The sequence below is a fragment of the Furipterus horrens genome, unplaced genomic scaffold (genome assembly GCF_987537825.1).
Source record: "Furipterus horrens unplaced genomic scaffold, mFurHor1.1.pri manual_scaffold_1, whole genome shotgun sequence".
NCBI classification, from domain to species: Eukaryota; Metazoa; Chordata; class Mammalia; order Chiroptera; family Furipteridae; genus Furipterus; species Furipterus horrens.
Window position 1 is genome coordinate 115626391 of NW_028327171.1, and position 17263 is coordinate 115643653.

The 17263-nt window shown below is 44.5% G+C and overlaps 1 protein-coding gene across 1 annotated transcript in view; it reads right to left on the minus strand.

Moving 5' to 3' along the window:
* Positions 1–17263, minus strand: part of MYO7B (myosin VIIB) — a 114662-nt gene that overhangs the window by 62274 nt on the left and 35125 nt on the right. Inside the window, exons 14-18 of the mRNA XM_090287083.1 lie at positions 9058–9218; positions 6397–6534; positions 4550–4702; positions 3781–3879; positions 2052–2146 (exon numbers count right to left, since the gene is read on the minus strand). Of these exons, the coding sequence (XP_090143209.1) occupies positions 2052–2146; positions 3781–3879; positions 4550–4702; positions 6397–6534; positions 9058–9218 (646 nt within the window). The remainder of the gene's footprint in view (positions 1–2051; positions 2147–3780; positions 3880–4549; positions 4703–6396; positions 6535–9057; positions 9219–17263) is intronic.

Consider the following 17263-nt stretch of genomic DNA (forward strand, 5'->3'; position numbering starts at 1 on the left):
TGCAGCATTATTTACAATAGCCAAGGTAGTGAAGCAACCTAAGTGTCCATCAATAAATGAATGGATAAAGAAGAAGTGGTGTATTTATACAATGGAATATGACTCAGTTGTAAAAACAGAATGAAATCTTGCCATCTGCAACAACATGGATGGACCCAGAGGGTACTGTGCTGAGTAAATTAAGTCAGACAGAGGAAGACGAATGCCATACGATTTCAATTATATGTGAAATCTAAAAACAAAATAAACAAATAAGCAGAACAGAAATAGACTCATAGATACAGAGAACATTTTGACAATTGCCAGATAGGAGAGGGGGTTGGGAATGATAGTTATAGAGTAGCCATGGGGAATGTAGAGTACAGCATAGGGAATATAGCCCATAATACTGTAATAACTATGTATGGTGTCAGATGGGTACTGGGTTTATTGGGGTGATCACTTTGTAAGTTATATAAATGCCTAATCGCTGAGTTGTATACCTGATACTAATATAATATTGTATATCAACTGTAATTGAAAAATTAAAAATTATTAAAGTAAAAAAAATGCATCTGCAGCGAGGGTGGCCACCCCTGCCTGTCTCTGACTATTCTGGGAAGGCAACCTGTGCATCACTGTGTTGATCCCAAGAATGAAACTACCTGTTGATAAAAACTCCTGGTGGCCAACTGGGCTCAAATATATAGCCAGAGCCTATCCAGAACCTAACAGTCACTGTTAAACAGGGGCCTCTCATGTAAGCCATGCTTCAGGGAGAAGCCTACACTGAACTGCCTGCCTGCACTGTGTTCCTGCTGGCTGAGCTAGCCCTCATAATATGGTTCTTCGTTGTATTTCAGCGAACAGGAATGAGGCATTCCTGCTCCAATCAGAGCTGCATGGCTATTTCCTCATTAGCATCTTCATTAACCAATTACAGTGGCTACATATTGACCAATGAGGGCAGTGTTTTTTTTAACAAATCAGACTGTGAGAATTTGGAGTCCTCATTTGCCTGCGGGTGGAGACTTCTCTTTGTATAAGTCAGTTCTCCTCTGGTTAGGAGAACACATTTGCTCTTTACACCAAGAGTGAAGACTGCACTTTCGCTGGAACAGAGCAGAGCAAAACCGTCTAGCCAGAGAGGCACTCACCCTGAGGCTCCCTCAGAGCCATGCTGTTCCACAGCCATGCTGTTTCATAATTGAGCTGTAACACCACTGAGCCGTGTCACAGTTGTGCTCTTTGCCGCTGTGTTGTATCGCAACTGAGCTGTTTGCACGGAATACAGTTTCCTTTTAAACCACACCTCAGATTAGGAATTCCTCTTGGCATTGAATTGGCACCAAGGATCATTGGTTGACAACTGCCTGGCCTGATGGTGGCTGCTGGTGAGATCAGTGTTACCATGGTCTGGCCTTCCAAACCAATCCTCCCTGCCTCATGACTTGACTCACAGATGCCCACAGCCTCTTTTCTCATGGGTCAGCTGCTTTCTCCATTTTCTCATGTCTGGGTTTCCAGTCCTTTCTATGGTTAGTGATAAGCAGACAGAATAGTGCAGGGACCAGGTCTGTGGACCTGCAGAACGGTCTGGACATGGTGAGGATAAGGAAGGTAATAATATTGTTGATGTGCTGAACCAGAACTAAAAGTCAAGTATTACCTTCTTACTGACTAGGGAACTGAGTCAAAGACAGTTCTTTTCTTCCTTCCAAAGCCAACGATCTAATAAAGGCCAAACCCACACATTCTCTAAGATAATTAAAAGAGAACATCAAAATATGGAGACCAAAGCTGACACTTCATTTGACTCTTGCTTATGTAGTGGATACCCCCCCACCGCCCCCACCCCCCACAAAACACATTCAAATATTGTACTAGAATTCTCTGGCCAACACAGGTTGTAGTGTTCTTGGTCAGAAGGTCCTGAGAGATCTGGTGCCTCAGTTACTCCCAGGGAGGCACCAGCAAGAACTTGTTTTCCTGGTTTGGGGGCTGCAGGCCCCCCCAGGGCACATGATGGGCAGGTGTGTGGGCTGGGAGGGGGGTAGGGGCAGGGCTGGCACCTGTATCTGTAGCTCCTCAGGACTCTCTGGATGCTAATTGCTGCTTTTTCCAGAGCCTGGCTCCTCTGTACCTCCAGCAGAGTATCTTGATTTTCCTGGAACAGGAGAGATCTCATCATATGGCTGCTACCCTTCACCCCACACCTCCACCTGAGGCCAGGGCTCTGTCTCCAGAACTCAGACTTCTCAGACTTTTCCCACATGTGCTCCTGAGAGGCTAAACAGGGGGAAAAGCCTTCAAATTGACCCTAATGTAGCTCAGAAATGAGAGCTGCATCTACAAACCTCCAACCCCAATCCAAGAACTTTCCATTTTAGCTTTCTTCTTGTTAATTCAATCTGGCAAATTTCATTTCTGCTCTGGAGAACCCAAGATGGGGGCAAAAATTTCACTGGAGTTGTTTTAGTTCCCAAAATTCATGTGAATTGTGCATTCAACTGTATTACAGACTCATGCATGTTTCAATAGATAAATGTTCCCTTCAGCTTTTGGGTAGGATTCATAGTGTGAGAGTCATCACTGAGCTGTGACTTTCCCTGGCTCACTGTCATCCTAACCCCTGGAAGGCACAGACTATCTTTGTAGAACAGAGAGCAGCACAGGCTTTGGCAGCTAGTGAGGAGAGGCAAGGGCTTGGAGGCCCTTCCTGCCTTCATCAGCCTTACATCAAGCAAGCATTGAATGTCTTGGTGTGCCTGTGTGGTTATGGGGGACACAGAGATGACCTAATCCTAAACTGTGACCTCAAGAAGCAACCAGGGAAGAAGAATGAAGGGGTGGGCACTCTCCTCTTCAACCATCCACCCATACTATATACTCTATGTCACTGTGTCTCACACTCCTGGGCAGATGCCTTCCCTCTCCCAGCTTCACCTTCCCAATAGAACCTGAAGCCACACTGCTTCTTTCTTCATGTCTGAGCCTGAAGCCCTAGCACAGGCCTGACTAGTGCATGGACTGGCTAGAGGGTGGGACCAGGAGGTCCTTCTGGGGATGGATGAGGGAGGGCTCTATGGGGAAATGAGGGGCAGTAGAGGATGCAGGAAAGGGTGGCAGGGACGGGATGGGGTGCTTGGATGGCTGCAGAAATTCTTCCTGAACTGACCTTCACCTTCACCTCCTCTTCCTCGATTTGCCCACCCATCCAGGGATTGCGAGGATTGGGGACAGGAATATTTTCTCCCCACTGGCTCTTCGACCCCACTGGTAATCCTAGATGGCTTAAAGGCTAGTAGGTCCACCAGGCTGCCTCTGTGTGACCTTGGGCCTCCCAGTAAGTTGGGAGGGAGGGAGGGAGTCACATAGTGGTGCAGCCTGCATACGACTGCCTAAGGACAAGTTCTCATAGGTGAGGGGGTCAACACACTGAAAAGCCAGCTCTTTGGGGCTCTGTAGAGGCAGAGCTTCCCCAGGCCAGACAAAACTCACTAACGTGGACTGTGACGCATGCATGGTGAAGGCGTGTTCTGGAGACAGTGGGCACCTACCCTGAGTTCCTTCTTGCTCTGCCTAGTGGCTTGGAGGGAGCCCTTCCTTATGCTCAGGTCTTCCATGGATGCCCCCTCCAAGAAACCTCCTGAATTTCTCAGCACTGTTCTCTACCACAACAGGGTGCTTCAGGGTAGGGGCCATATGCAGACCAGGGCGAGAGAGCCAGTGCCCCCTGGTGGGCCCAGATCAGCCCCCACATTCTTCAGGAGGCTGAGACTTCCACATTCAGGGTCTCACCTTCAGAAAAATTTTGTTCCTTCCCATTTTCCAGTCTTTGTCTGTTCCCAACCACAGTTCAGCGATGCACAGCGTCATCTCTCGAAACTTGTCCTGAAGCTTCCAAGAAGAAATAGGTGTGGCTTGGTGGAGCTAGAGCAGGGACCCCAAGGCAGGAGGCTAACGTTCCCTCCTACAGGGCTTTCTAGGGATCTGAGTCCTCTTCCTCCTACAGACTTCACAGTCAGGGGCTGCTGGCGCAGGGCACAAGGCACCTCGGGATCAAGACTGGGGCCTCAGGGAACAATCAGGCTCTGGGATCATGAGGCCACTACATTTTGCAGGGCTTGTGGCTTCTATGTGGCTGCAGGACACCCGAGCATCCCAAATTTGAGGATAGCTGGGTGTTTGAGGAAAAATAGAGAGGACTTCCTGCTCCCCAGCCAGATCATATCCGGGACATCAAAGAGTGCTTGCTTTAAACTGCAGACACTCAAGGAAGGAACATATTCAGCCACCAACACTTTCTGGAACCCGGGGGTGAACTAGCCCCTTCCTCGCTTCTAGGGCACTGCGGGGGTGGGGGTGGGGTAGAGGGTGACAAATGAGGAAGGGAAGAGGTGAGGAGGGAAGGAAGAACAGGCTCATTTGAAAGCTTGGAGAGGAGGGGCCCTGGACATCAGGAGGGCAGCCACAGAGACCTGATAGAATTGGGCGCCCACCGGCAGCGGGGTTCCGAGGTGCACGGCACCGCCTGTGGGCCAACATGGCTGGTCCGCAGAGTACGCACCTGCAGGCGGGAGGCGCTAGGCAGCAGGACGCGGAACCTCTGTGAAAACTGCTCGAAAGTGTAGCGCAGCGGGAAGCCAGCCTGGCGGATGCGCACCGTCTCCATCATGCCAGAGTAGCGCAGCTGCCGCAGGCACAGCTCCCGGTCGAAGAGCTGCGTGCAGAGGCAGGGCTGAGAGAGTCGCCCTGCCCTCCCCCGCGACAATCCCAAGTACGGGAGAACAAGACAAGGGTTTGGTTTAATTAGAATTCCTTTTTAAAGAGAAATACTTGGTCACAGCCACTAAAAAGTTCTTAAAGTGTTTCTAAGTAGATAAAAGTTGGTAACAGAAACTGTGACATCCACACCACTGAATACTTTCCCTCTTCTCAGGATATGCAAAATACTGTGAATATAGAAGTGATCTGCATATGCCCAGTTTAAAATGTTTTTAAGCGTCCCAAAACAGTGATCCCAAAGAACATTGCCTCCTCCTGACTGCAGCACTCCCAGAAACGTCCTGCCTCCTACACTCAAGCAGAAGAAAGAAATATATTTCCTACTCAGAGCCAGAAAATACTCTGGTCAGCTCAGTATCTCCTGGCCCAGGGAGGGGGCTGTGGTGAGGAGAGGAATTTGCTCCTGATGCTTTGCAAAGGGATGCTGGGTCTCAAATGAGACCCCAAGACTTTGCATGACGCAGCCTACTGGAGACCCCCCTCAACCTTCCATCCACCATGAGTGTCTGGGCATTAGAGGCACACCCTCCAATCTGGCAAGCCCAGCAACGATCTGCCTGGAAAGGCTGAGGGTCCCAGAGACAATTGCTCATAGGATCCACGGCCACATAGCAGTTAGTTTGGGAAAACTAGTTAGCCCCTATTTATTTAGTATTTCTCATTTAATCTTTACAACAGGCCTACATGGTGGGATACTTAGTTCCAATTTAAAAATTAGGTACCTGAGGCTCAGGACCACACTCCTAAGTGGCTGAGCTAGGGCTGAAAACTGAGCCTGCTTGAGTCCTCAGCCTGGGATCCCCCTACACCCACATAGCAGCTACCATCTATGAGGTCCTGAGCAGTAGCCTCAGTCCCCGCCATGCTGTCTGGCTCCTAAGTTAGAGAATGAAGGTATGGGCAGAGGGCTTCTGGGAGTAGTGTTCTTACCTAACATTTGATCACTGTGCTTATCAGGAAGATACATTCTGGAATACCTGGGACAGCATCAATTTCATACAATTTTCTTTTTCTCAAAAAGGCACTTAATTTAATATAATATTTTTTTTCTTTATAAGATTTTTTGAGTCATTTTGTTTCCTTTCAGATGGCATATCCCGGTTTGGGGAGTCCTGTATTTGCAGCCTCCGGGTGGGATTCCCACGCCCACAGTCAGGGGCTCCTGGGCAGTTAGCAGGCTCCTACCCCACACCACACAGAAGTGGATAAAGTCACTCTCCAAGGGCAACCAGGAGTGGCCATCAGCCTCTAAAATTATAGTACTTGTTGTGGCCTTTACTGGGTGCTATTTGCATATGCAGATGTGCCAGAAGCATCTAGTACAATCCTTGCTTCCCCCTGCAGGCAAATTCAGGTCTAACTTTACAGAAGAGAATATAGTCTCTGAAAAAAGAAGCACAGGGCCAAGTGTACAATCAGGCAAACTGCAGGGCTGAGACAACTGAGGTCTGGGTGACCCAAGCCCTGCAGGTCACTGACCTGAGAATGGCCTAGAATGGTCACTCAGTGTCCCACTTATAAAATGGGAGCAGAAAACAGTTCTAATGTTGTCTGGGCCCTGGTGAAGGGAGTGACAGGGCCCTAGATGCCATCAAACTCATCCAGTAGGGGCCCCATCCTTCCCATTACCAGCGGCTTCTTGTACTCATTGGGTTTGATGCAGCGGATGAAGTAGGGCTGGCAGTTGGTCACGATTTTCATCAGCTGGTCCAGAGACTGCTTGAACTGGCCTGCCAAGGTGGCAGGCCGCCTGCCAGATTCTGCAGACTGTGGGCAGAAGCACAGGATCCAAGTGAGGGTTTGGAGAGTACCGCCTGAGGTACAGTTGACCCATAGCACAGTAAGGGCTTCTGCCAAGGTCCCACAGGTAGGAGTGATGGGGGAACTGAAGAGTATAAATGTTTTAGCTTTAGTTATAGTTAATAGGTTTGGTGATTAATGTATGTAGAAAGCTGTTCCAAGACCTAGAATGCATGACTGGTCCTACTCTGACTCTAGAAAGCCTGCAAGCAATTCAACTTTTGTGCCCCAGGAAGACTGCAAGCAATCAAGATTGTATCTGAATCATTCCGCTCCAGGGAGAGGACATTTTTAGACCAGGACACAGTAAAGATTCGTCTGTCAGGGAATGATGGGATGCTAGGAAAATCACCAGACTGCAGCTTTATTTGATTAACCTTTTTCCTGGTTTTCAAACCCTTTACCTACTCTTTTTTTCTTCTTATAAAAAAAGTTGGTTTGAGATGAGATATTAAGATGGTTTTTAGGGTACATAACCCACTGTCTTCTCAGATAACCAACATCTGAATAAAGCTCCCATAAAGATTCAATCCTTGTCTCTACTATTAGTTCTGGTAGTGACACATAGCACAAATGCTGACTTTTCCAGTTGCAGGAGGGCTGCATTCATTCATCCATCACAGGTTCCCCAAATGCCTATTGTTTGCAGATCCACAGTTGGATACTGAGGACAAGAGGGGAGTAATATGGGGCAAATGCATCCTGTATAGAGTTGGGGTCTCCCAAGTAGAATGCACAAGATGATGCACCAGGGTGAGAAGAGAATGTTAGAACTGGGAACATTCACTTTTTACCTCTCCCTTCTGCATTTCAGTTGTCGTCTAGGCTTCATATGGTTTTTTGAATGCTTTATACTATACGTTGTATGCATTATAGTAAATATATATCACTCTAAAATAAGTGTATTAACTTATGGATGCAAGAGGGGAAAAAAAGCTCAAGCCTCTCACCATGTGTGTTTTGTGCAATGTTACTTGTGAGCAATGCTTTTTGATCAAACCTTCCCAAGGTCAAATGTACCTGAGCAAAGGTGTGTACTGCCAGATTGAATCAGTCTGGAGACACTAAGCTCTTCACATCTTAACACCTCTAAGGAGAGGATGCAATCACTAGGCTTTTTAATAATAATGGGCAGCATTTTCCTCTTGTCTTGGTGTCCAAAATAATGTGCATTTTTTTCTCCACTGTCATCCTGTTCCCTGAAACTTCTATGTCATGCTCTGGAGATCTGCAGGGTCAGGATGAGGCTGCGCTCTGGCCTCAGCTGTGGAGAGTCTAGCATGATTCCATCTGATTACAGGCCTGGGTAATTCCTGCACAGTCTCAGGGCTCCTGGGTTCCTCCCTGGGCCTGCACTGCACATGAGACTGGAGGCCACGGGAGTTCCTGCAGAGGTGGAAGGGGAGTGATATAATGTCAAGGGTACTTCAGTGTGGCTAGTACTGAATTCATGGCATGGAGAGAGGGGGACCCTTTTTCTGTTTTTTCAATTCCTCAGCCATTCAGTTGGCTCAGCCTCCTGAGGGTGGGGGTGAGGTTCCTCATAAGAAGATTCACAGGGCTTTTCTGGAACAGTCATGGTTGAGGAGTGAAGAAGGCATGAGAGGGGGGTGTTGCAGGGTGGGGGCAATAGGTAGGTAGACACCACAAAACACACACATTAACAACACATATATACCACACAAAACAGACCCATATCAAAGACACCATACACATACCACACACACACGCACATGCCAAATACATACACTACATACTACATACATGACCCACAAAACACACGTACACCACATATATACTACACACACCACAAAATGCACATCACACACCACACATACCACACACACCACATTAAGCACAACACTCACATATCAGTCATACACACATTGTAGATACCATACACATACCACATGCATACTACATGCACACACATGGACCATACAATATACCACACACACCACTCAAAATGTATACACATATTCCAACACACATCCCATATACTGCAAACACACACACATTCTACATCCATACCCACACCCGCACCCACATTCACACCCACACACACCAGAGACACCACATACACCACAAAAACATTCACACAACTACAGACATCACACACATATCACATGCACACCCATGTACCACACACACACACCACAGACACCACACACAACCATGCACACATACAGCAGTCAGAACACACACATACACACACACACACATACCCCAATATAGACACATAACAATATTAGCAAAAGCATATGTGCCCTGGCAAGATCACCACACACTCAGAAGCAAGCACATTCATGTGCACCTGTCCCTTCACTCCTATCCATGTGGCAACAGCAACACTTCACTCCTGTTTTCACTCGCCTCTGTGCCTAGACTGAGAAACCCAGACCCTGGGCAATAGGTTTTTGCTGCACACACATCTAACCCCAGAGGTCCGAAGGATGGAGAGACACTGAAAGAGACAACCATGCGACCTACCTTGAAGAACTGGTTCCCTGCCTTCCCCAGGATGGTTCCAAGGCCCAGTTTGATGTCTGCTGGTTCCAACCTGAAGATTTCCCGCAGGAACTTGTTTTGGGAGGAGTGGACCAGTGTGAGAATATCTGTGCTCAGCACATCTCGATTCTTCTCCAAGAAGCCTGTGGAGGAAAGAAGAGCCCTCCTGCCAGCCCAATTCAGTTTTTACTGTGATCCACAAGGAAAGGGGAGGCTCTGGGTGGGGACACTGGTCACTCCAGGAGGCTCCAGGAGCTGCCTATGAACTCATTCTCTCCATTCCTCCCTCTGTCTTGGGTCCAGGCAAAAGAGATGCCTGCAACTAGGCATGGCACCCACTGTCTGCACCCAGCAGCAAGTCAGGTCACATGGACAGGTGAACCCATCAACCCCCAAACTCATCATCTCTATGACACCCCCCTTAGCTAAGTTGCTGCCATTCCTTCTGCCTGAACTCCTGTGATGGCCTCCTACCCCTTCTCTGCCTACTCAGCTTCTCTATGTCCCATACCCTCCCCATGACATCTAAAACCACACATTGCCACATCATCCCAACTTGACTCCTTTCTCTGCTCCTCTGTCACCAGTGCCCATCTTCCTTATGTCCTCCTTTCTCATCTCCTGCTGGCCCCAGGGCTCTGCACTTCCCTGGTGCCTAGTCACCCCTAGAAGTTCTCCATTCTCCCATGCCTCTGGCCTCCACAAGGTGGACTGGGAACGCTCTTTCCTCTCAACACACTCAGGCCAATGCCTGGTCCTTTTCAAGACCAGATCAAGAATCGTCTCTTCCAGGAGGCTTTCCTGGCTCATAGGTGAGGTGAGGCCTTCCTCCCACTTCCCTCTGGGCAGACTTCCTCTTGGACCCTTTGCTCAGTTCAGGGATGGTTCAAGGACTTGCCACCTTTTCCACCAGCCACAGCACTCCCTGGGCACAGGCCTGAGGGTACCATGGACAGCAGAGTCCACTCTCCTCTATCTCTTCCCAACTGCCAATACTACAGGTACTGACCACAGTGATAGCATGTCCACGCTCCTGGGGGCTTGCATCAGGGTTCTGGTCCACAAAATATCTGGGTGACCTTAGGCAAATCTGACTAAGACAACTGCTTATTTACATAAAGGGGATTAAAAGAAAAGAAAAGAAGGAAAAGGAAAAAGTGAAGAAGACCCTCCTTAACCATCCCTACCAATTCTTGAAAATCTGGCAATCTGTCTTGTCCAGGGAGTTTTCATCTGCAGAGGAAGGCATGGCCACTCCTGTCATCACCCCTGAGAGCAGAGGCAGTTCCGGGAGAGTCTGTGTGCCCAGCCTCCCCCGGCAGGCCAGTCTGTGCAGGAGCAGCCACTTCCAACCCCCCTGTGAAACCACCTAGGGTGCTAGCTGCTGTGCTTTCCTGGGAGGCCGAAGTGGAAGAAGGAAAGGAATTAAACAGTGCTTGGATTACTGGCTCTAAACACATCCAGGTGACTTAACGATTATGAGCTTCTTGGAAGTTATTTCCTTCTTCATTGTGAGCTGAAACTGCACAGGTCTTGGAAAGAAAAGTGTGCCTTCAGGCACTGTGTCGCATGTGTGTGAACATGTGTGTATATATGTGAGCATGTATTTTCATGCACGAGCATTGTGTACTTTTGTAGACATGTTTAGGAAGCAAGCACATGTGTAACTCACTAACAAGACCCTAAAGGCCTGGGAGCCCCAAGGTTCCTTCATCAGCCCTACTCTGGGGGTCTTGGAAGGTTCTGTTAGGGCCAGGGGCCTGAAGACTGAGCTTCCAGATATTGGGGAGAAGAAATATTATGGGCTGAGTTGTATCTCCTCAAAGTTCATATGTTGAGGTCCCAACCCTCAGTAGCTCAGAATGTGACAATGTGTGGAGATACAGCCATTAAAAAGGTGGTTAAGTTAAAATGAGGCTATTGTGATGGGTCCTAATCCATAAGAGTGGTGTCCTGTAAGAAGAGGGGGATTAGACAGACATACACAGAGACAGAAAAGATGCCAGAAAAAGATTCCATGTACAAGGAGAAAGGCTTCAGAAGGAGCCTACCCTCCTGAAACCTTGAACTTGAGTGTCCAGCCTCTGGACTGTGAAGGAATAAATTTCTTACCCATCTGTGGAATTTGGCTATGGCAGCCCAAGGAAACTAACACAGGAATGGATCCAGGAGGAGGGAGGAAACCACCCCTCCAATCTCATCATGGGAAAGAATGGACTCACTCTGAAGTTGGGCACAGAATCCCACTGGAAAGTAGCTGAAGAGGTTGCTTCTCCCAGCCAGGCTAGATGAGGGTCAGGCATTGTCTGAAGAGCCATACTCCAAGGACTCTGAGGATTGACTCCTACATGAGCAAGATCCCAACGTTCCCTCTCCCACCTTTTATTTTATTTTATTGTTGTTCAATTACAGTTGTCCCAGTTTTTTGCCCATTGCTCTCTCCTGCCCCACCCACTTCCCTGCTCCCACAGTCAATCCCCATCCTGTTGTCCATGTCCATGTGTTCTTTATACTAGACCCTTCCTCTTCTTTCCCCACCGTCCCCCTCCTTCCATCCCTCTGGTCACTGTCAATTTGTTCCTTATTTCCATGTCTCTGGTTCTATTTTGCTCATCAGTTTGTTTTGTTCATTAGGATCCACTTATAGATGAGATCATATGGTATTTGTCTTTCATTACCTGGTTTATTTCACTTAGCATAATACTCTCCATTTCCATCCGTGCTGTAACGAAGGGTAGGAATTCCTGCTTTCTTTCTGCTGTGTAGTATTTCATTGTGTAAATGTACCAGTTTTTTGATCCACTCTTTTACTGATGGGCACTTAGGCTGTTTCCAGCACTTGGCTATTGTAAATAACACTGCTATGAACGTAGGGGTACATAGGTTCTTTTGAATTGGTGTTTCAGGGTTCTTCAAGTGTAACCACAGCAGTAGGATTGCTGGATCAAAAGGCAGTCCCATTTTCAGTTTTTTGAGAAAATTCCATACTGTTTTCCACAGTGGCTGCACCAGTCTACATTCCCACCAACAGTGCACTAGGGTTACCTTTTCTCCACATCCTCGCTAGCACTTGTTTGTTGATTTGTTAGTGAAGGACATTCTGATTGGTGTTAGGTTGTATCTCCTTGTGGTTTTAATTTGCATCTCTCTGATGGCTAGTGACGTTGAGCATCCTGTCATATGCCTATGGGCCCTCTGCATGTCCTCCTTGGAGAACTGTTCAGGTCCTTTGCCCAGTTTTTAAATTGGATTGTCTTCCCAGTATTAAGTCATATGAGTGCTTTACATATTTTGGAGACCAAACCCTTGTCTGAGATATCATTGGCAAATATGTTTTCCAATACAGTTGGTTCCCTTTTGATTTTGCTGATGTTTTCTTTAGGCGTGCAGAAGCTTTTTAATTTGATGTAGTCCCATTTGTTTATTCTTTCTTTTATATCCCCTGCTCTAGGAGATATATTGGCTAAAATATTGCTCTGTGCGATATTTGTAATTTTACTGCCTGTGTTGTCCTCTAGGATTTTTATGGTGGCAGGGCTTACATTCACGTGTTTTATCCATTTTAGTTTATTTTGGTGTATGGATAAGTTGGTGATCTAGTTTCATTTTTTTTGCATATACCTGTCCAGATCTCCCAACAACATTTACTCCACTGTATGCTTCTGCCCCTTTTGTCAAATATTAATTGACAGCAGAAACTTGGGTTTATTTCTGGGTTCTCTGTTTTGTTCCATTGATATATGTGTCTGCTCTTATGTGAGTACCACACAGTTTTGATTACAGCGGCCTTATAATACAGTTTGATATCAGATATTCTGATCCTTCTTGCTTTGTTCTTCTTTCTCAGAATTGCTGAGATTATTTGGAGTTGTTTGTGGTTCCACTTAATTTTTGAAATATTTGTTCTATATCTGTGAAATACGTCATTGGTATTTTAATGGGGATTGCATTGAATCTATAGATCACTTTGTGTAGTATGGGCATTTTAATGATGTTATTTTTTCCAATCCATGAACAGAGTATATGCTTCCATTTATTTGTGTCTTCCTTAATTTCTTTCCTCGGTGTTCTATAGTTTTCTGAATATAGATCTTTTACCTCCTTGGTTAAGCTTATTCCTAGGTACTTTATTTTTCTTGTTGCTATAGTAAATGCGATTTCCCTCTAGTTTCTGCCTCTAATATTTCATTGTTGGTGCACAAAAATGCCTTTGATTTCTGAATATTGATTTTGTATCCTGCTATTTTGCCAAATTCATTTATTAGGTCTAATAGCTTTTTGGTAGAGTCTATAGGGTTTTCTGTATGCACTATCATGTCATCTGCAAGCAATGATAGTTTCACTTCCTCTTTCCAATTTGATTGCCTTTGATTTCTTTTTCTTGTCTCGTCACTGTGGCTAGAACTTCCAATACTATGTCAAATAGAAAGGATGAAAGTAGACACCCTTGTCTTGTTCCTGATCTTATGGGGAAAGCTTTTAGTCTTTGCCTACTGAGTATGATGTTGGCTGTGGATTTCTCATATATGGCCTTTATTATGAAGAGTTATGTTCCCTCTATGTCCACTTTGCTGAGCATTTTTATCATAAATGGATGTTGTACTTTATCAAATGTTTTTTCAGTATCTATTGATATGATCATGTAATCTTTGTCTTTCATTTTGTTTATGTGGTGTGTATTATGTTTATTGATTTGCAAATATTGTACCATCCTTGGATCCTTGGGATGAATCCCAACCTGTCATGGTGTATGATCTTTTTAATGTATTCCTAAATCTAATTTGCCAATATTTTACTGAGAATTTTAGCATCTATGTTCAACAGTGATAATGGCCTGTAGTTTTCTTTCTTTGTTTTGCCTTTACCTGGTTTTGGAATTAGGATAATATTGGCCTCATAAAAAGAGTTTGGGAGTCTTCCCTCGTTTTGAATTTTTTGAAATAGTTTGAGAAGGATAAGAGTTAGCTCATTCTTAAATGTTTGGTAAAATTCCTCTGTGAAGACAAATGGTTCAGGGCTTTTGTGTGCTGGGAATTTTTTGATTACTGCTTCAATTTCACTAGTTGTTATCAGTCTACTCAGGCTTTCTGCTTCTTCTTGATTCAGCTTTGGAAGATTATATATTTCTAGAATTTTGACCATTTTACCCAGGTTGTCAAATTTCTTGGCATATAGTTCTTCATAGTAATTTCTGACAATTCTTTGTATTTCTGTGATATCAGTTGTAACTTTTCTTTCATTCCTAATTTTACTTATTTGGGTTCTCTCTCTTTTTCTCTTGATGAGTCTGGTTAAAGGCTTGTCGATTTTATTTACCTTTCCAAAGAACAAGCTCCTGGATTTATTGATCCTTTGAATTGTTCTTTTAGTCTCCATGTCATTTAATTCTGCTCTGATCTTAGTTATTCCCTTCCTTCCACTTGCTCTGGGCTTTGTTTGTTGTTGTTCCTCTAGTTCTTGTAGATGTAGGATTAGATTGCTTATTTGAAAAATTTCTATCTTTTTTAGTTATGCTTGTATTGCTATGAACTTCTTTCTCTGTACTGCCTTTATTGTGTCTCATAGATTTTGGGCTGTTGTGTGTTCATTTTCATTTGTTTGCAGAAACTTTTTGATGTCTTCCCCAATCTCGTTGTTAACCCATTCATTATTTAATAGCATGTTATTCAGTCTCCATGAATTTGAATGTTTTTTTCCCTGAGGTTGGTTTCTAGTTTCAAGACATTGTGATCTGAAGGAATGCTTAATATGATTTCAGTTTTCTTGACTTTGTTGAGGTTTGTTTTGTGTCCTACCTTGTAGTCCATCTTTGAAAATGTTCTATGTGCATTTGAGAAGAATGTATATTTTTGCTTCTTTTGGGTGAAAGGGTCTGTATATACCAATTAAGTTCATTTGATCTAGAGTGTTGTTTAGTGCCACAATATCCTTGTTGATTCTTTGTTTGGAAGATCCAGCCATTGTTGACAGTGAGGTGTTAAAATCCCCTAGTAGGAGTGTGTTGCTGTTGGTATCTTTCTTGAAGTCCTCCAAGATTTTCTTTATATACTTAAGTGCTTCTATGTTGGGTGCATATATGTTTACAAGAGTTATACCTTTTTTAAAAAAATATTTTTTTATTTGTTTGTTTATTTATTTATTTGTAGAAGAGGGGAAAGGAGAAAGAGAAGCAGAGGAACATCACTGTGTTTGCCTCTCACTCGCACCCCCAACTGGGGACCTGTTGTGCAACCTAGTCCTGTGCACTGACTGGGAATCGAACCAGCGACACTTGGCTCGCAGGCCAATGTTCAATCCACTGAGCCACAGCAGCCAGGGCCTGGGTTATACCTTCTTGATGGAGTCTTCCCTTAAGTATTATGATGTGTCTTTCTCTGTCTCTTTTAATGGCCTTTGTTTTGAAGTCTATTTTGTCTGATAAAAGTACTGCAACTCTGGCTTTTTTTCTTGTCCATTTGCTTGGAATATATATTTTCCATTCCCTTCACTTTCAGTCTGTGTAGAACTTTTGTTCTGAGCTGCGTTTCCTTTAGACAGGATATATGTGGGTCATTTTTTTAATCCACTCAGCTATCCTTTGTTTTTTGATTGGAGCATTTAATCCATTTACATTTAAGACTATTATTGATACATACTTATTCATTGACACTTTTCCCTATGTACCTGTGTCCCCTACTCCTCTCTCTCTCTCTCTCTCTCTTCATTTTTTAAAAGCAGTTCCCTTAGCATGTCTTGCAAAGCTGTTTTTTTTTTTTTTTTTTCTTTTTTTTTTTATAGAGATTTTAGCCTTCTTTTGTCTGGGAATCTCCTTATTTCACCTTCCATTTTGAAAGAGCACCTTGCTGGGTAGAGTAGTCTTAGTTGCAGGACTTTGCTTTTCATTACTTAGAAAATGTTTGCGATTCATTTCTGGCTTATATTGTTTCTGTTGAGAAATCAGCTGATAATTTTATTGGAGCTCCTTTGTATTTACTGGCTGTTTCTCCCTTGCCACCTTTAAGATTCTGTCTTTGTCTTTGAATTTTGCCAGTTTAATTGTTATGTGTTTTGGAACAGGTCTCTTTGGGTTCATCTTGATTGGGATCCTCTATGCTTCATGGACTTGGGTTACTTTCTCTCATCAAGTTAGGGAACTTTTCTGTCATTACTTTTTCAAACAAGTTTTCTATCCCTTGCTCACTTTCTTCTCCTTCTGGCATCCCTATTATATGGATAGTATTACGTTTCATGTTGTCCTGTATCTCCCTTAACTCCTCTTCATTCTCTTTGAGCCTTTCTTCTTTTGTTGCTCTGTCTGGGAATTTTTTCTACTTTGTCCTCCAGCTCGCTGATTCGATCTTCTGCTTCATCTAATCTGCTTTTATTCCCTTCTACTGTGTTCTTCATTTCACATATTGTATTTTTCATCTCCTCCTAGCTCTAGCTGATAGTTCCTGTGTCCTTTTTCATGCTGGTGTAGTTTGCAGTAAGTTTCTTGTTGCATCCCTGGAGTTCTTCGTAGTGCTCACTGAGCTCCTTATAACCATTATTTTGAACTTGATGTCTGATAGTTGGCTTGCCTCAATTTCATTTAGCAGTTTTTTTTTGGGGGGGGATTCCTCCTTTCCTCTTGATTGGGGGTTATTTCTTTGTCTTGACATTTAGGTGACTCTTCTTGTCGTTTCTGTGTATTAAATTGGTGTGCTTTTCCTCCCTGTCTTTATGGTGTGACCTTTTGTGTTAGGAGAGCTGTGGGACTCAGCGGTACAGACCCCTTGATCTCCTGAAGTTGCTGCTCTTAGGCTGCATTTTATGCCATTTATGTGGGCTCTCTGATTATAATTGGGTTTTGGTTGTTGTTGGGTCATTCTTTGGTGGGTCCTTCCCTCTAGCTGGCTGGCTGAGAGTTACTCTGCCCACCATGTCTTTATACTATTGTATAGGTGCTTCCAGAACAAAACCAAGCAGCCCAGGAAACAAATCCACGCTTGCAAAAATAACCCCCACCCACAATCACACTATCAACAGCAAATACACAAATATTAATAAAGGTGTAAAGAGATTAAGACTATTATAAGAAAGGAAAGATGAATATGAAGTGACTAACTGAAAGAAGAGTGATTTTGTGAGGGTAGAGGGATAATAAGAGTAGGAAATAGAGACAAAATAAAGAGAGAAAGGAAGTGAAATTTATATTGTAAGTAAAAAA